General features: G+C 37.5%; 1 protein-coding gene across 2 annotated transcripts in view; it reads left to right on the top strand.

Moving 5' to 3' along the window:
* The window catches only part of obsl1b (obscurin like cytoskeletal adaptor 1b), a 36,286-nt gene that overhangs the window by 13,674 nt on the left and 2,383 nt on the right, over nt 1-20,229 (top strand). For both annotated transcript variants that reach the window (XM_063887356.1, XM_063887355.1), the window contains 22 exons: nt 360-632; nt 1,192-1,470; nt 1,657-1,932; nt 2,160-2,435; nt 3,552-3,809; nt 4,219-4,494; nt 4,581-4,853; nt 5,338-5,613; nt 5,703-5,978; nt 6,235-6,510; nt 6,594-6,869; nt 6,981-7,250; nt 7,361-7,627; nt 7,734-8,003; nt 8,563-8,829; nt 9,902-10,168; nt 10,745-10,857; nt 11,487-11,640; nt 14,411-14,572; nt 14,757-14,861; nt 15,396-15,662; nt 18,064-18,333. In XM_063887356.1, the coding sequence (XP_063743426.1) occupies nt 360-632; nt 1,192-1,470; nt 1,657-1,932; nt 2,160-2,435; nt 3,552-3,809; nt 4,219-4,494; nt 4,581-4,853; nt 5,338-5,613; nt 5,703-5,978; nt 6,235-6,510; nt 6,594-6,869; nt 6,981-7,250; nt 7,361-7,627; nt 7,734-8,003; nt 8,563-8,829; nt 9,902-10,168; nt 10,745-10,857; nt 11,487-11,640; nt 14,411-14,572; nt 14,757-14,861; nt 15,396-15,662; nt 18,064-18,333 (5,427 nt within the window). The remainder of the gene's footprint in view (nt 1-359; nt 633-1,191; nt 1,471-1,656; nt 1,933-2,159; nt 2,436-3,551; nt 3,810-4,218; nt 4,495-4,580; nt 4,854-5,337; nt 5,614-5,702; nt 5,979-6,234; nt 6,511-6,593; nt 6,870-6,980; nt 7,251-7,360; nt 7,628-7,733; nt 8,004-8,562; nt 8,830-9,901; nt 10,169-10,744; nt 10,858-11,486; nt 11,641-14,410; nt 14,573-14,756; nt 14,862-15,395; nt 15,663-18,063; nt 18,334-20,229) is intronic.

The raw sequence follows: 20,229 nt of genomic DNA, 5'->3' as shown, positions 1-20,229 counted from the left end.
TTCTCAGAACATTACCCACAAGTTTTTAAAAAACATTACTTACTTATTACATTAAACATGTTTTGGAAGCTTTACATAAGAAATCTTTTTTCATACACAAATATGGGCTGAACCATCCTACAAGTAAACCAATATTCTGTATATTTTACTTTCGGTCTACCATAAATTCAATATTTATTAACTGTTGAAAATATAATATAAAAGCTAATAAGGTATACACAAAAGATTTGTACAATATTTGTAATAGTTGAAAGATGCTGCTTAAGCATTTCCTGTAGCTTCAAGATTGTGCTTTGCTTCCTCGCTGATACCAGTGTCTGTTTTATTGACCAATTCTATTTTTACATTCAATCCTATAGCTCCACTTCTGAAGTTCTCAGCTTTATCTGAGGGTGACCAGAAAAAGACGGTCATGACGGGCTCTCCCATTGCACTACAATGTGAGCTGTCAGACCCCACTGGACAAGTCAGTTGGTACAAGGATGGATCAAAGCTCCTACCTCAAAATGTAGACGTCCAGTCAGAGGGAAATTTGAGGAGTCTAGTTGTCCCATCAGCAGAGAGGGTTCACACTGGCATATACCGCTGCGAGTCAAAGGATGATGACATCCAGTTTGCTGTGGAAGTAAAAGGTGATGCTCAGAAACTCTGTAGCGCTTTCACTGTCTTGCTTACTTACTTACTTACTGTAACAGCAGGTGATTAAGTCACAATTGTCTCATCATCTTACAGAAAATGGTGACCTAATTTGGTCAGCTAATTCCTAAAAACCCATTCCCCCTAATCAATGTTATAACTTAGTGAAATTACATAATATAGGACACCTCTCCAGAGATCAGTTGAAGATGAGTAGCTTCACAATGCTGCTTCTTATTATGCATGTCATGTATCTGAAGAAAAGCTTTTTTCTTTTTAATTTAAAGACACTAACTGAATACTACCACAAACAAACACATGTTGGTTCTTACATGTCCTTTTTTTTATCTGTAATGTTTATGTCAGTGTACAACTACCGGGTATCTTTGACATTCAGATATCGATTCTTGTTCTTTAAACCCTATGAAATGTCTTTATTCATTGTCCTCTATAAGCAGTTTGTGTTTTTGCTTTATTTTTTTGTATCGTTTTGTCTTGAAACTCTTTTTCATGAAGTTATTAAGACACTCTGTTTTCAATATTTGAAATCTATAGCATTACCTTTGAAGTTCTCAGAGCTTCAAGAGATGGACAAGAGCAAGTATGTCCAAGAAGGTTCTCCCATTGTCCTCAGCTGTGAACTCTCCCATGATCCTTCTGCCCATGTGGATTGGTACAAGGATGGGACGAAACTCCTACCACAAAACAATATGGAACTACAGTCAGATGGTGTAAAAAGAACTCTACTCATATCCTCAGCTGAACACATACACTGTGGCACCTATGAATGCTCAACTTCAGATGACACCATCACATTTAAAGTGGACGTAGAAGGTGATTTATTTCCATCTTTTCTATCTTCTTATCATACATACCACATTGTTCTTGTTCTATGGTGTGAGTGTCTAACAATGTGTTGAGTTTGTGTTGAAGGTTCTGGAAAACATGGTATGACTTTCTGTTTTGTCCATTATTTGAGTTCAACTCTTATTCAAAACCCTTGTTATTCCTTTCTCTCAGGCCGATCGCCAAAGATCATGCCAATCCCCCTGTCAGAAAAATACAAGATAATTAAAATGGGTGGTCAAATTGTCCTTCAGTGTGAGGTCTCAGACCCAGTCGCCCAGGTTTCCTGGTTTAAAGATGAGGTGGAGATTTTTTGCAAAACTGGCCTTGATATGAAAAGAGATGGCAGCCTGAGAAAACTAATGATCCATTCTGCTAAGGTCTCTGACTCTGGCCTCTACAGCTGTAGCTTCGCTGATGATGTTGTGACATTCCAGGTGGACATTGAAGGTGATTTTCAAAAATTGTGTTCAGTTTTAAGTAGAGCTTCCAGGTTTCCTAATTTCCTATGCACTACTTACTTGCTCAATTACGTCTAACTGTAACTATCTTAAAACAGAGAGCTTTATGAATTATATATACTTCGCTGAAATAACCAAAACGTTGGAATTATACTTGTTAAATGATGTTCTGACAGCATAACAATAGTGCTTTGCAAATCTTATTTTACCCTCCAGCCTCTCCTGTGCGGTTTTCAGCACTTCCAGACGTTGCAAGAAACAAATTTGTTGAAGCAGGCTGCCCACTTAAGCTGCAGTGTGAAGTTTCAGAGCCAACTGCACAAGTCTATTGGCACAAGGATGGAAAACAGCTACCTCCAAAGAGTGACTGTGAAATCCAAACAAAAGAAAAACTCAGAGCGTTGGTTATTGCATCAGCAGCAGTCAGACACTCTGGGCTCTACAGCTGTGAGGCTGCAGATGACCATATAGAATTCAAGGTGGATGTTGCAGGTGATCCAAGTATTTTGAGCTTTGTCAGAACCATTAACTTCTTTTAGTGAATGCTTAGCTACTAGATCAACGTATTGTATTATAATGCTTTAAGTTTGGCTGTATTGAATCTTAAATATGTACTTCATATGATTTGGGGGACATACAGTATGAACCCTAATAGTAAATTTGTGACAGCTTACCTAAATGTAATATATTATAATAATGGATAAGTTTGTAGAGGGATCAGGCATTATTTGAGGTGCTAATTGTTTTTTATAAGCAGCAGCAGTGATAAGCAGCTAAATGTAGTTATTGCTGTAACAAGCAAATGCTTAAAGGCCATTTTAATCCAAAATGTTACGTTAACAATGGATCAAATACTATGTGCGAAAGTGGAAGCGGTAGCTGGAAATAACAAACTATAGCTTTTCGTAGTTGACCTTGGCTCCACAGTGTGTTTTAGTGTTTTTCAGCACATTGTTTTGGTTTTACAACCAGAAGATGTATCGTTTGGCTGTGTCACAGACCTCATCAACGCTGTTGAAAAATGCAGCATTCAACTGTTTAAAGCCAACAATCTCTAATAAAACAACTGTATGCTATTTGCTTGGCATGGGACTATGATCAGGAAAAAGTGGAGACCAAAACAGAGCTAAAAGGATGACGGGCCAAAAACGCAACTCCTAATGCATAATACATTTGCTGTGCGTCTGCTGTGTGTGGTAATATGTAGCTGTTTGCTAACATGTTTGCAGCTTAATAAGGTGAAAATATGTGAAAGAATAATTGCTGATTTAATAACTCAGTGCACGGGTTTGAGCAATGGCTCTTTCTGACTCTTGTCAAACTGTATCCCTTGTTTCAGGAATCAAAGATGATTGTTGCATTTTCCACTTTGTGACTATGGCAAATCTTGGATGAGTTGCATGCACTGCAGACTTCCTGGTCTTAAAGTGCATAAAGGCTCTGCAAGTTCTTTGTTAACAACTATATTTAAAAGAAGGTCACAATATCTGTTCAACTTGAACAGCCTTCAGCATGTAAATCCAAGTGTTACATAGAATAGCAAATCTGATTACTATCTGGTTACTGTTCAATGAATTGGAATTCCTATAGCACCAGTTTGATTCTCAGCTGTTCCAGAGACTGAGAGGAGCAAATCTGTTGAAGCAGGCAGTCCGATCAATCTGCAGTGTGATATCTCAGACCCCACAAGCCAGACCTGCTGGTGTGAGGATGGAATAAAACTCTCACGGAAATCGGGAATAAGCATCGAATCAGAGGGCAATAAGAGGACACTTATCAAGTCTGCAACTTCTTCATGCTCTGGAGGTTACAGTTGTAAAACTGATGATGATTCAGATTTCAACGATTTCTATGAGGAGGGTAAAGGTGATATGCTTAGTTTTTCTTAGCAATATGTTGTCATTGCTGAGTCTACACCTTCATCACCTCTAATATCTAAAAAAGGAAGCAAAACCTTATCATTGTCATCATCATCAACATAGTGGATTTTTGCTTCTAAGTGTCCTAATTTTAATCAACATTTAGTTGCTTTTCACATGTGCTTCACATTTAATAGCATGTATTTTGATGAGTCTAATGGTTTGTTCAACACAACTATGGTAACATCTGTACATCAGTGCGCTGCTTTAATAATTACTTTCACTTTGCTTCAAAAGTGGATTAACTTCCACCTGTCTGGGCTGTGAAATCCAACGGACTACTACATGCATGAGTACTTGACAGAGTCTACCTTCAAGCAATGACTTACTCCTTTTGTTTATTTTTTTTTTTGCAGAGCCACCGGTAACGTTTGCTGATATCCCAGAGGAGGACCTTTTCAAAAGTGTTGTGGAACAAGCGCAGCTTGTTTTGTCATGTGAAGTATCAAGGGCTGGCGGTGTTGTCCAGTGGTACAAAGATGGAGCTCCAGTGCAACCATGCGACAATATCACATTGCAAGCAGAGGACACCAAAAGGAATCTGACAATACATGCAGCCCAACTGTCCGACACAGGCACATACACATGCCGTGCAGGAGACAACATTCTAATGTACAAGGTTAACATACGAGGTAATTAATTAAAAATTGCTTATGAAAACGTATGTCATAACATACATAGTGGGTATTCTTTGATATCATGTTTTCTTCTTCCAAAGAACCTCCTGTAATGATTATACACCCCAAGGAAGATGTTCACCTTGACCGTCATGTCCCCGAGGAAATTATTCTGAGCTGCGAATTGTCTCGTTCAAATGGTGTTGTAAGCTGGTACAAAGATGGCCAAAAGCTGCAAGAGAGTGAGAACATCAAGCTCAAGATTGAAGGCCCTTATCGACGACTGAAGATCATTTCTAGTGGAGTTGAAGATTCTGGAGAATACGTCTGTGACACTGCCGATGCTTCAATATTCTTTCATCTTAGTATTACAGGTAAACTCCCTGATACTAAACAGTTAATTTTACATTTAGGTATCTCAGTCTTGTAACAGCCAAACGCATGATGTGTTGCTTGTGGCACTAAATGCATCAGTATACTTTGATGAAGAACCTTGTGCAGTTACTAGCTAACAAAAAAAGTTAATGGATACCTGAAAATATAGTTTGTCCCCCCAACTCTTGGCCTACCTGATTTGTTTGTTTAGTTATTCACTACAAAGTTAGAAAAATGAAATTGTCACGTAAAATGTTATGGTTTAAAATAAGGGTAACAAGATTTAGGCAATGCTGGATGATCTGATAGCACATTGCTTGAAGCATTCCATATACGCTATCATTGCAAAAGTTAGGGTTTATCCTTCAACCAGGATTAGTATGCCAAAACGTTCTTCAAGCAATAAACACATCAACATTGCAGATATTTTGTAGCATTCATTAAATGAACGAGTGATGGCTAATGTTTACCGCCTCTTTCCAGAACCCCCAGTGCGGATTGTTTCCCCGAGTCAGTCTCAAATGGAACTGTGCCAACAGACCTCTGAGAGGATGGTATTGAGCTGTGAGATCTCACGGCCGAATGCAGCAGTACGCTGGTATCGAGACGGCCTTGAAGTGGAGGAGAATGAGAACCTTATCCTTGAAGTGGATGGTGTCTACAGAAGACTTATTATACCAGAAACTACTGTCCAAGATTCTGCCGAATATGTCTGTGACACTGCAGATGACTCAATGACATTCTTTGTGAACATAGCAGGTAAAACATTCAAAAAAGATATATTTTTGAACGTAATGCTTGGTCATTGTTATTCCGTTTCTAAAACAAAATGTGTTCTAAATACACAGAGCCTCCTGTTCGCTTTGTACGTCTGAGGAAGATGGCAGGCAGAGTAGACAAAGCGGTTGGGGAGAATCTGGTTCTAGACTGCGAGGTTTCAAGATCAAATGCTGAAGTCACCTGGAAGAAGAATGGGGAAGAAGTAGAAGACTCCAGAAATATCACCATCCTTGAGGATGGTGTCATGCGTCAGTTAACTGTTCACTCACTAACAATGGAAGATGCTGGCCAATATGTCTGCGATGCAAAGGATGATGTGATGGATTTCCATGTAGAAGTGCAAGGTAGGTTGTTGTACTTAAAGCTATAACTCCAAAATAATGTGGAGCTCCTTATGTCCCGAAAGATGACATTCTACGGTATCTTTACGAGTTATGTGTATTGTGCACTCAAGATCCAGCCAATAGATCTTGGTATAGTTAAGAAATATCATCTTTCAGGATCATTGGAGATTTGTACTTATATTTCAAAAAAGAAATATTAAAATAACAACAAGGTTTTCAATTCCAATAGAATTCTGTACTATTTTGTTCGTTTCAGAATTGCCTGTAAAAATTCTTGGAAAAACGGACGCAAAAACAGAAAAGCAGTTCTTGGTATCAGATGACATTATTCTAGTGTGTGAACTATCAAGATCGAATGCCTCAGTCAGTTGGTACAAAGATAATCAGCTTATTGATGACACCGAGCGATACTGTAGCGAAGAGCAAGGGGTTTTCCGCTCACTGGTTGTCATTAATGCTGGACTCGAAGATTCAGGAGAGTACACCTGTGATGCAGTGGATGATAAGATGGTCTTTTATATCACTGTCAAAGGTAATCATATTATCAAGCAACGTAAATGTTACCTGTCTGTCCTTCACTCAGGACAGAAATAATGCATTGTCCTTTATGTTCAGAGCCTCAAGTATCAATCATCGGAAACTCGGGCCACCCAGAGCATCATATGCTGGTAGAAGGAGATGACCTTATTTTGGAGTGTGAAGTGTCTCGGCCAAACGCCACCGTCCAGTGGGTATGGAATGGCGAGATGCTGAAACCAGACACTCGTATAAAAATTGAGAGCCATGGTGTTGTACGGAAGCTTGTTCTCATTGGACTCCAGCCCTCAGACTCTGGAGAATACATTTGTGATGCCATGGATGACAAATTGACAACGATTGTTGAGGTTCAAGGTGAGATATAAAAAACAGGCTTTTGATTAACATGTTTTAGTTTCTGATTGATTACCTTATTGTTTCATGTTTACACATGGAATTCATGAGCAAATCACATTTTTTTCTCAGAGCTACCAGTCAAGTTTGAGAATAAAGAATCAGATAGTAACATCACAGCCTATGAAAATGAGAGTGTTACGCTGTGTGCCACTGTGAGTCGAGAAATAACTAATGTTCGGTGGCTGAAAGATGGCCAACTATTGAACAGGGACAACATTCACATCTCCAGTGAGTGTAATACCTACAAGCTCACCATTAATCCCCTGCAGCTGTCAGATTCTGGAGAATATGTCTGTGACATTAACACAGATCAGATGCAGTTCAGTCTTTTAGTCAAAGGTAAGACTTTGGCACTCCTAAATTAAATGTGACCACCATTTCCGAGTAGCAGTATTTTGACCCTATCTGTTTCAAACATTTTGGAATTTTTGTTTTTTTATTCTACTCAGAAATGAAGGTGAAATTTACCAAACCATTGGAGAACATTGTGTCTCTGAAAGGTAGTATACTAATATTACGATGTGAGATCAGCAAGCCTAAAGGAGATGTCCAGTGGCTTAAAGATGGTCACGAGATCTCTCCAAGCCGTCGGCACACAATAAGGGCACAAGGTCGAGAGCGAAGCTTTACCATCCACCAACTAGAGGAAGAAGATGCTGGAGAATATGCCTGTGAATCCACAGATGACAGGACCTCAGCTACTGTAAATGTAGAAAGTAAGTCAATTTAAATAATAAAATAAAAGGCAAAAACAATGTATTAATAAATGTTATATAATAAATAATGTTTAACATTGTCCATGTGCCATCTTCATATTTACAGCTCCCCGTGTTGTTGAGTTCATTGCAGAGCTTCGTAACATCACGGTCCGTGAAGGAGAAGATGCAGTATTTAAATGTGTGGTTTCACCAGAGGACACTCGTTTAGTGTGGCGCCTAAAAGGCAAGCAAGTTTCTCCAAATGAGCGCACTGTCATTTCAAGTAACGGACTATGCCACATGCTCTGCATCCACAACTGCATGGTATCAGATAGCGGCAGAGTAACAGCTGATGCAGAGGGGACAGTTTCAGAGGCAGAACTCCAGATCCAAGGTGAGTTCCATCCATTACCACTGTGACTAAATACTCATCACAGACAAAAACACATAGAGTAAATCAAGTTGTCCAAACAAATCTCAGATTAAAAACATCAAGACTTTCTAATAACCTCCAATCTCTCTGGTAGTCCTGACCATGTTTTTTAAGCTATGAGCTATCATCAGCAACACTGGAGTATAAAATATAAAAGAGGTGAGTAGGAAAGTTGATATGCCTGTGTACCATTGGCACCACCTACGCATGTATGAAAAATAAAAGGCCCAGTCAGACAAGCTTAAATTGTTGAAGGGGTGTTTTTGACGGCTAATGCTTAGCAGCTTCTCCTGTTGGAATTCCTCTGGTAACTGATAGAAGAGTGGCTCAGTGGTTCTGGTTTATGTGACACTTTTGGGGGCAAAGATCCTCCAAGGTGTACTTGCTATGTGCTCGAACTTGCAATGTAACTCTGCTGATTTTCTCTGTTTCTTTATTTGGTATTTTGCTTTGTCTGAGATTGACCTTAAGGTATTGTTATGTAAAATGAATAAAGAAGAAATATGTATAATATATTTAGAGCAACAGGTGCTGTTCACCAAGAAAATGATGCCAGTTGTCGCTGAAGAGTACAGTGAGGCAACTCTAGAGGTGGAGGTGAGTCTGGATTCGGGAGAGGTGCAGTGGATGAGGCAAGGGGTACTGATCCATCCTGGAGCCAAGAATACCCTGAAACACAAGGGCCGCAAACACAGTCTCACCATCCACAGACTTGCCATGTCTGACCGGGGAACCTACAGCTGTGAGACCCTCCACGACCGCACACAAGCCCAGCTCACAGTGGAACGTGAGTGTGCACATGTTCTCACTATGCCCTCTTGTTGTTTGTTTACCGCCGTTGCCTCTGCCTCTTGCACGCCCCCCAACGCTGCTTCTTGTGAAGGCAAAGTCCAATTAACTGAGTAAGAGTAATTTGAGTGAGTGGGGACCGGGGTGGCACTTGTACTGCTGCATGATGGCAACTAACAGGTGATAGCTTTACAGCCCAAGCTGACTTTCAGACAAGATTTTCTCTATTGACAGAGGATCAATCAAACCCTGATGATTTAATTAACAATGTCAAAGGATAATAAGATTAGTTTTAAGGGAAGTGCTTGATCATTAACTTAAGATGCCACTGCTACTAGAATATCATTTTGCAACCAAAATAAAATGTTCCATTGAATCAACAAGAGTTACATTTCTTGAAATAACCTGCTTGCCAGACCATAAAATTGGCATCTTGTAGTGATTAAGGTGTACATAAGCTTGTTTTTCTTGTACATGCCACTTATATTTCTTAGTCCTACGATTCAAAGGCCGTGGGTGAATTAAAGGCTGTTCTTTCAACACTACTGTGGGTGGGACGGGGAAAGTCAGGACTCCAGGCTGCTGTTGGCACCTCGTATGAATTTGGATCTCCTCTCATTGCATCTAAATTTACACTCTGGCCTTCAAAACTAAGGTTGCTGTCATCAGGTCTCCAAAATAAACACTCCTTTTTTTCCACAGGGAATGTGCGTCTGTTAGAATAAGTGAAAAATGTTGGCAGTTTCAAATCGGGCTGTTGTGTAAAGCCCCAACTCAAATGACTAAACTATTGGCTTGTCGATGTGTGCCAGCTCGTATTGTTTCACTGCAGACTGATGTGTTCAGAACAGACTCCAAACCTATTCTATAACAGAAAAGGGACACCATGTCTATCTCAGAGTTAAAGTGGAATGCAAATGCTTCTGACTAAAGTCAATCTATTAAACATAGACACATTTTAACTATTATTTTCTTACAATGGAAAGGACGCAGAAAATGCACACTAAGAAGCTGCACGTGTTGGGTGTATTGTGCTGCCTTTTTACACAGCTCTGCAATGTTCTTTACAGCTCGAAAGATCACAATCAAGAGAGGGCTGACCGACATTAAAACAATAGAGAGAGAAACGGCCTCTTTTGAGGTGGAGCTGTCCCATTCCAATGTTCCCGGCACCTGGATGAGAAACGCAATCAAACTTAAGCCGACAAATCACTATCGTATGAGTGCCAAAGGACAGGTCCACAGCCTCACCATCTATAACCTATCGGTGGAAGACACTGGCACCTTTACGTTCTCTATAGAGAATTTGAAGACGACAGCAAGGCTTGCTGTGAAGGGTGAGTCATTTAAGAGGTTTTGCCAATTATTTAAAATCCACAGTAAAAAAAGGGTGTTCTGGAGAAAATATTCTTCTTGCATGGCGTTTACTTTTGTAAAGCCAGAGTACACTACACTGCAGTACTACCAAAACAAATGTTACTGTAAATGTGTGTTGTGTCTTTAGACTGGTGGCTAAAGTGGTCCCCTCACAGTAGACCAGATGCCAACCAGTTGAGGCATGATAATAGAATAGAGCGACAGCTCCACTTCTGTTGGCTTTATCAAGGTTCACGTTACAAACACAAAGTAGTCTAGCCTGACCCACTGACAAGCGGTAGCTCTGTTCACTCTTATCTGTCAGGTGCTAGTTTAACCTCATGCTGTAAAATAATCCCCTTCATGCCAAGTCACTCAGGATGCATCATCCCTTTGAGCTATGGCGATGACAATCGGATTATAATCTCATCATGGTAAATTAGTCCACATAACTGAACCATATTTTTTCTTTGAGAAGCTACACACTTGGTGCATTGTTTGAAGACATGTAAGATGTTATTTTTCTTGCCTAACTTTTAATGCTTTTTGTCCACTAGAGCCCCAAGTGACCATTTTCAAAAAACTGGAAGACCAGAAATTCCCTGACGGGGCAGTAATCTCTATTGAGTGTGAACTGTCAAGACACAACGTTGATGTGAAGTGGATGAAGGCAAGGTGATTCTTGTTTTCTCTTCATAACTAACAACCAAATCAAAAACTATTCATGACAAAGTATCACATTACCATGTGTTCTCATCATAAAGTAAAAAAACAAAAACATAACACACTCTTTGCATCTAAGAAATACTACATAAATACAATGTGAAATTAAAGTCAGGAGCTAAACAAACAGAAAGAGGGATATCCACCTCCTTTCTGGAGATAAACATACAAATATTTTGGGTATTTTGTCTTAGCGGCATCACTCTTTCAAAATTAAAGCACCGCCATTGCAATGTGGCATGATTTTGTAATAGGATACACACAGCCTTATTAAAACACCTATGTTGTACAAGATGATACACCTATGTCTTACCATAGGTCATTTTATAAAGCCAAAACCGTTACGAGTACTGGCAATGCACTTTTAACCTCCAAACAACCGAGCATTTAAGTTTATTTTAACACATTTTTTTTCTCAATCCTGAAGTTATTGTATTTTTTTAACTCTGTGATAATCAATGCAGAACAAAACACAGAACTAATTGGACAATGCATCACCTAGATTTAAATTTTAAGATGATTAAATAGACTTGAATTTAAATAGGTTTTTCCTTTTTCTTTTTTATCCCCTTTTAGAATGGGGTCGAGGTAAAGCCAGGCAAGGACTTGCGCATTTACGCAATGGGAAGAAAACGGTTTCTTCAGATCATGAAATGTCACGTCAGTGATTCTGGCATTTACACCTGCGATGCTGGAGAGGCTACTACATCCTGCACTGTGGAGGTTTATGGTAAAGTCCACTCTCTAAACCTCTTTTTTTCTTTCTGTGAAACAAAGGCCTTCAATTTTACAGAAGTGCGATAACTTATGGGTTGGTATGGGTTGACCTTAACGGTGTAGTACTATTCAATATAAATGTACAAATAATTAACAACAGATAGTATGGAAAATACTATAACAGCAAAAGTCAACAAGTATGTTTTCTCCCACATTTTTCAGTAAAGTTAAAATAAATAAGGAACCAACCACATATTTACATAGACTGCTGGTTTGTGAAACGCAACCCAAGATGGTGCTCATTCATTTCAGGCTTGGTCCACCCACACAGGTGATTTCAATTCTGGCTGATTACACATTCAATTAACACTGTGGGCAGGAACAAACAGAAATGGATTGACAACACTCTTTCTCTAAATGAGAACAATTGATAACATACAAGGATTATATAAACTATAGAGGCACAGAGAAAATATATTTAACAAATTTGACATTGATAAAGCGAGAGCATTAAAAGAAAAAATGATATACATTCACATATACGTACACACATGCAAACATATAAAGCCAAAAAAAGTTCTATCCGTTCCAAAAGCTTATTTATTTTTTGATTGACTTGAATAATTTAATTATGACAAATATGGTGGAACATTTTGTGAAGTAAACATTTGACATAAAGAATAATTACATTATTTAGATATGCAAGAGCGCCATCATCTGGATTATCGTGGTAACATAGCTCCACACAATTTCTGCCTGCGAAGGGGTCTAATGAACCCGAGTGAATGAACACACCTGTGAGTGTGCAGGTTTTACTTTCATACTGCATATTGAATATTTTATCTACTGTAGGTGATCATTTGATTTTGAATACTTCTTACAGTGCTGAAACACCTTATATAGACACAATAAAGGATAATGATTGTAGATAATATAAAAGCCCATTTCCAATAGAAAATAATTACAAAGTAAGATATTTGATTCCTTTTACGGGTGTATTATTCCAACCTTCGTACCAAGAACTCATACTATAACTCAGTAATTTGAATGAATATATTATTATTATTATTATTATTATTATTATTATTATTATTATTATTATTATTATTATTATTATTATTATTAGTAGTAGTAGTAGTAGTAGTAGTAGTAGTAGTAGTAGTAGTAGTAGTAGTAGTAGTAGTAGTAGTAGTAGTAGTAGTAGTAGTAGTAGTAGTAGTAGTAGTAATAGTAGTAATAGTAGTAGTAGTAGTATTAGTAGTAGTAGTAGTAGTATTAGTAGTAGTAGTAGTAGTAGTAGTAGTAGTAGTAGTAGTAGTAGTAGTATTAGTAGTAGTAGTAGTAGTAGTAGTAGTAGTAGTAGTAGTAGTAGTATAGTAGTAATAGTAGTAGTAGTATAGTAGTAGTAGTAGTAGTAGTAGTAGTAGTAGTAGTAGTAGTAGTAGTAGTAGTAGTAGTAGTAGTAGTAGTAGTAGTAGTAGTAGTAGTAGTAGTAGTAGTAGTAGTAGTAGTAGTAGTAGTAGTAGTAGTAGTAGTAGTAGTAGTAGTAGTAGTAGTAGTAGTAGTAGTAGTAGTAGTAGTAGTAGTAGTAGTAGTAGTAGTAGTAGTAGTAGTAGTAGTAGTATTAGTAGTAGTAGTAGTAGTAGTAGTAGTAGTAGTAGTAGTAGTAGTAGTAGTAGTAGTAGTAGTAGTATAGTAGTAGTAGTAGTAGTAGTAGTAGTAGTAGTAGTAGTAGTATTAGTAGTAGTAGTAGTAGTAGTAGTAGTAGTAGTAGTAGTAGTAGTAGTAGTAGTAGTAGTAGTAGTAGTAGTAGTAGTAGTAGTAGTAGTAGTAGTAGTAGTAGTAGTAGTAGTAGTAGTAATAGTAGTAATAGTAGTAATAGTATTAGTAGTAGTAGTAGTAGTAGTAGTAGTAGTAGTAGTAGTAATAGTAGTAATAGTAGTAATAGTAGTAGTAGTAGTAGTAGTAGTAGTAGTAGTATTAGTAGTAGTAGTAGTAGTAGTAGTAGTAGTAGTAGTAGTAGTAGTAGTAGTAGTAGTAGTAGTAGTAGTAGTAGTAGTAGTAATAGTAGTAATAGTAGTAATAGTAGTAGTAGTAGTAGTAGTAGTAGTAGTAGTAGTAGTAGTAGTAGTAGTAGTAGTAGTAGTAGTAGTAGTAGTAGTAGTATTAGTAGTAGTAGTAGTAGTAGAAGGCTTATGACCTACTTATAGTAGGTACTGCTATTACTATAGTAACACTATTAGTGGCTGGAGTGTTAGCAGTAAGCAAACAGATCTTTAAATAGCACATTTCATTCCAGGTGGAAGCACAATGTGCCGAACAATGTGTCAGCTACAATGGTGGTTGCAGGCGCCAGCAGTATGTGGATAGTGAACACAATAAAAAGAGACACACAAACTAATTTAGAAAAAAGGAATCAGGATCCATAAAATCAAGTTGACAACCGAATATTAATTATTAATGTTTTGGAATTAATACACTTTTTTTTTTGTTCAAAATGTGTTTCGACTTTCAAGAAAACCTTCATTATAATATTAATTGCACTTAAGTTATATAGTTAGAGTATATAACAAAACCTTAGAAACAACACTAATACACAGAAGGTAGTAACATTCCATGTTTATATATTGTAAATAACATTGATTAAAATATAATAATCATTTTAGAAAATACATAACATTGTTAAATTCCGAAGGTCTTTTACCGGTCTCTTTAGTTCTTTTACTTTGATATTGTGAAGAGGTGCCCATTTTAACATCCTTCAATTTTGATTCTTTCGGCAGAGCGTGAGCTGCTGATCCTGCAGCGCCTAAAGGACCTGGACATCCAGGAAGACCAGAACGCCGTGTTTGTTTGTGAGATCTCAGTGGAGGACCTGCCAGGAGAATGGTACAAAAATGGGGAGAGGATTCAACCAACCAGCACCATCAAGATCCGGCAGGAGGGTCAGCATAAAAATCTCAAACACATGTTTTGCTAATAAATACCAATAACAATATTAACAACACTATAATTCTGTACAATCTCAACAAAAACAAAAAAACATTTGTAGATCCTTAAATAATATTTGGAATTTGTTATTTTTAAATGTTCTGTTATTTATCTTGACAATGTTGCTTCTGATTATAGGGACCAAACATTTTCTTCTGATGTGCAATGTGAAAGCAGAGGACTCTGGAGAGATCAAGTTTGTCACACGACACATTGAATCTGTTGCCCGCCTGGGGGTGGAAGGTATCACACACGTTTATTTATGAAAATGAATAATACGTACAATTACTGTCAATATTACATTTATTAGGGTTGGCCAATAGACCATGATTATTATTAATCCCAACTCCATCATGTATTTGAGGTATGAGGACGCTCAATACATTTTTCACTTTGCTTTGCCCACAGTGGTTAACATAATGTAAGATATGGAAGCCCATTTCTGCCAGTAAACCAAAATATAACCTTGGCATTGTGATGAGAAAAAAAAAAATGCTTTCTTAAAATGATTAACTGTAAAAGTAATCATTTTGAAGTAGGGCAATATTTCTGTTGAAATTCGCTCAGATTTTTTCAATATTTTAAGATAAGCAAGTTAATATATGGAGGAAGTTTCTCCATATTTTGAAACAAGTCATTATTTAATTTAATCTTCCCTTTTTTTATAATTTTGTGAAACAATTTTTTCAGGAAAAGTTCTCAAAAATGTTGGAAAAATTGAAGACTTCTGTCAAGCTCATATGGATGAATCTATATCGTATTTTATGTCCATTGCAGAGCTTCCTGTCAACATTGTGAAACCTTTAGAGGATACGACTGCCCTGGAGAAGACGCGTGTTCTGCTCGACTGCACCGTGTCCAACCCCAGATGCAGCATCCGCTGGTACAAAGGCAGCAACGTCATCCTGCCCTCCGAACGCTTCGAGATCTGCAGCGAGGGCTGCTACCGCAAACTCATCATGCAGCAGGTGGCGCTGGATGATGCAGGCACGTACAGTGTGCAGGTTGGAGAGTACACATGCTCTGCAAAACTCACAGTGGAGGGTAAGAAGTCCATGATCAACTTCATACGCTGCTAAAATAACAAGAGGCTGGAGAAGTATTCAGATCTTGCATTTAAGTAAAAGTAGAAGAACCAGAGTGAAGGAATACTCTTTTAGAAGTAAAAGTCCTGCGTTCAAAATGTTACTCAAGTAAAAGTATCATTATTATATCATTAAAGTGTTCTCAGAGCTGGTAAAGGTGCAGCTAGTTTTAATGGCTTTGTATACTGCAGGGTAGCTGCTGAATTTACTCCAGGTGGAACTAAAGTCTGATTTAAGGGTTGATTATATTGTTTATCATCAATCTATATCTGCAATGTAACTAAAGATAGTATATAAATGTGGCAGAGTAAAAGTACAATATTTAAGTCTAAATGTTAGGGGAGTAGAAGTACAAAGTATTTTTCATCTCAGCGTGCAATATAAAGACTTTCAATAACTATCTTAAATAAATGTACACGGTGCTCTTTTTAGCAGGATATTACATGTACTGTACTACTGCTCTTGTTGTATACAGTACCCAGTATAGGTACATTTACAAATGTCAGGTCTGAAGTTGTTATAGCCCAACAACTCACCTGAAGTGTGGTACAATGACAACACCAAGAGTTGTGAGGTGAGGATCATCAAACATAAGCTCATAGCTCCATCTCCTGGCCAAGCAAAGATACTACATGTTTTAAAGCCTTATGGAATTGGATGACAAAAAATGTACCCCCTGTTTGTGACCTTTTGCAAAAACAATTTTTTCCTTGATTTTATTTTAGATGGGTGTTTATAGTTGGTATCATCTCAAATATGGAGGACTAAAGCCGCCATTGCAATACATAGTTAAATAAATACAATAAATAATTAATTTGTCAACTGAGTGAATACATGTCGACATGTCACGGTAATAGACTGTTGCCCATAAAGTTGGTATAATTTAGTTTTCAGACACATTCCTCTTTTTAATTGTGGTTTACTTTTCACTGTGATATGTTTGGAAGAGATTGATCAACAACATTTGAGAAGATAAACACTTTACATATATAGAATAAATCATATTGTCACAATCATTCCATGAGAAGAGGTAAAGAATATTTCATTCCAACTTTATGGGCAACAATGTATTATTTAAAATGTGATTATTAAATATAAGGCTGTTTTGGTGCATGAGGCCCAGTCTATTTAACACTGTCATGGCTTACTGGGACACTTCAATAGAACAGATCCAACGTTATAGATATTAGATTAACCTGTCATTATTCTACTGTGACAATTTTAAATGTATGCTGTGAAAAAGGCTGTATATGCCCAGGTAAGACAGGACTTGTGTGTCCATTCCCATACTGTACTTCCATAGTATTAAATATGCCATAAAATACATAATATGCCCCAATACATAGTGTGAAAAATGCAATGAGCTACCATGATTTTTTGCCTATTCTGACCGATAATCCAATGTGCAGAAAAACAAAGCAAGTGGGTCACAGTTCAAGGCTCACAAAAGGCAGTATGTCCTTATTATCATACTACAGGCAACAGTACATACTTACTATACGGAAAGGGCAGCTGCAGTATGTTCACACACAGACGTACTGAATACTTCATAGTGGATCTGTATGTACTGCACATTGCTTACTAAATTTAACAACTAAGTATGCCAATACCAGCAGGCCAGCACACCACAATATACTCTAGCAACATATTTTGCATCGCATGAAACAATTTAAAGGTTTGTCACAAAGGTGTTATTATTATATTGAGGTGAGTTAAAATACAAAACATGTTTTAGTTTTTCCTCCCCCCTGTACTTTAAAGCCACTCGCCAGCATTGCAACTACCACCATGGGGAGTATTAAATGCCGCAATGCATTGTGGGGCGGTTGAGATTGTCTAAAAAGCACATTTGTCATGCTTTTTTTAATGTAGTATGCAGCATATCTACCTACTTTGCATATTGAATGAACTAAAGACAGAGCTTTATTTAACACCTGGTAGTAAAAGTTGGTACGATATTTCAAAAAGCCCCCAGTTAGTGAATTAACCATGAGAATTAAAGGGGCCCTATTACTCTCAATTGCAGGTTCATATTTATTTTGTGTGCCTCTACTGTGACATGTTTACATACTTTAATGTTCAAAAAGCTTGGGGGGTTGTGTGTGGGAGCGAAACAAAGGGATCTTAGCGTTTGCTGACCATTTGTAAACCTGTATAACACACTCACACTGCAGGAATGGAAAACCCCAAAAAGCTGAATAGGGCCTCTTTAAAGACAACCAAAAGACAGACTCTGATTCGAGAGATTACCTGGGAAATATCTTCCGATCATCACCACTAGTAGAAGAAATGAAAAAGCTTTCTGACTGACAAACTCACCAAACACTTCACCCTCTTCCTCTTTGTCCTCCCTGACTCAGCCCAGCCACAGTTACTGGTCAGAGAGTTGCAGGATGTGGAGGTCGTTGCCCCCGGAGAGGCCTACTTTGAGTGTGAGGTCTCCGTACCCATCCTCAAAGCCCCGCTGTGGACTCTGAGTGGGGAGCCGTTACTGCCGAGCTCTACGGTCCTGCTGGAGAAGATGGGCACGGTGCACAGGCTGACCCTCAGACACACCTCCCCCAGCATGGAGGGAGAGGTGGAGTTCACCTCTGAGAAAGCAAAGAGCAGAGCCCAGCTGCGGGTTCTGAGTAAGTAGAAGAAGAACCTGCTGTTTATTTTCTATTGCAATTGTATTGCACAGTTAAACAGTTTACTTGACATTCAATTGTCAGTCATGTATGAATACTATGTGCACTTTGTAGGTATGGCTTTGCAATTATAAGTCCATAAAAGCCTATAGTCTGTTATATTTTGCACTGTGGACTATCTAATTAACTTATTTGTCTTAATTGCAACATCAATTATTTATTAAAAAAATACATTCAGAATCATGTCATCAAGTAATATCTTAAATTTCTCTTTTTAGGAAAAATACAAACACATAACAAATCACAAAGCAAAAAGTCCAAATCACATTTTCTTTATACTGTTTTTTTTTTACTTCAGCAGCCTTTACAAAGCTTGTACCGTTATGAGCACGATGCATACGATTGGCACAACTGCAACTTTTAACCTCTTGATCATAAACTCCCTCGCAAAGGATTGTGGGTCAGAAAAGTTTGCCAGCTGTATACTGTAAAATGCAATCGAGGGCAGTAGAACATATGGGGATTTTGGAATACTGCATTTGACATATGTATCGGGACTTGCTAAATCTTTATCTGGCTTAATAAAAAGTTTGGTAGTGTGGGTATTGGAATGTATAGAATTGCACGTAAAATAAAAGAAATATAGTACTTAAACTACTGTTACTGAAGAGAAAAAGTAATTGTGTTTTAAAAGGGCAGGTTAGGGTAATATATGATGCTACTGTTTGAATAAAGAACACCTTTAGTGGCACTCATGTAATACATCTTATTCTGAAATGGGTCATTCTGCATAATGAGTATTTATTATTTTCACTTGTTTCATTTGTTAAAGAACATTTTGATGCCATTACGTTTTAGGTTTTGAGTCTTCCCCACGGTATTTCTTTTACCTAAGTACAGAGGTGGAAGAAGTACTCATATCTTGTACTTGAGTAAAAGTAGAAGTACCAGAGCGTAGGAATACTCTGTTAAAAGTAAAAGTCCTGCATTCAAATGTTAATCAAGTAAAAGTACCAAAGCATTAGCATCAAGATATACTTAAAGTAAAAGTAGTCCTTGTGCAGATTGGTCCAGCACTGATGCCATTCAGTGAATTACCACTAGGTGGCGCTAGTCACAACGTTTTTGCTGTTTGCCTAGAGACACATCACAAGCAGTGCACGCGCATCACTGCAGGTTATGAAAGATAATGTTTGTTATATCTTTTCATGATGTCCACGTCTAAAATGAAATTATAAATATACATGTTTTGCATTGTATAATGCTTTTAAAGCACTTTAAACCCATACAGGAAATAATTTGTTTTCTTAAAAAAAAACAAAAAAACATTACATTATTGAAATGAAAATGTCAAGTTGAATCTTTTCCATAATCAAAATTCAATTAATAATCCATTTTAGTTAATAAGTGTCAAGTCAAGTTCAGTTTTTAAACAGATACATTAATGTTTAATGTTGGGAATTGTTCCTACATAGATATATTTAGTTATCATTGCATGTAACAATCGCCCAATGACCACCGAGAGTAACTTGTGCATTTATTTTTGCTTTATAATCACTACCAACATGATGTTTAAAGTTATCATTTATTCTGTGTTAATTGCTTTAATGAAAAATTAATTAAAAACTAACTGATAAAAGAAATAAACGTCTTTAAATCTTTTCAAGAACAACACAAATACAAAGTAAAATCATTAACTCCGTTCATCTGGCCTTAACTGAAATGGTGTACTCCAACTTGACACAACCCAGTACTGTATGTAAGTAAAAGGCATCTGTGAGCTTGGCAACAATGAACTGTGTTGCATTATGGGTAATGTAGGCAAGGATAAGAATGATGTTATGTTATATATAACTTTAACTATACAGCACAAGCAGATCAGAAAGTATTATTTAG

This window comes from Eleginops maclovinus, chromosome 7, assembly GCF_036324505.1.
Source record: "Eleginops maclovinus isolate JMC-PN-2008 ecotype Puerto Natales chromosome 7, JC_Emac_rtc_rv5, whole genome shotgun sequence".
NCBI lineage: Eukaryota > Metazoa > Chordata > Actinopteri > Perciformes > Eleginopidae > Eleginops > Eleginops maclovinus.
This window is presented reverse-complemented; position numbering and strand designations above follow the sequence as displayed.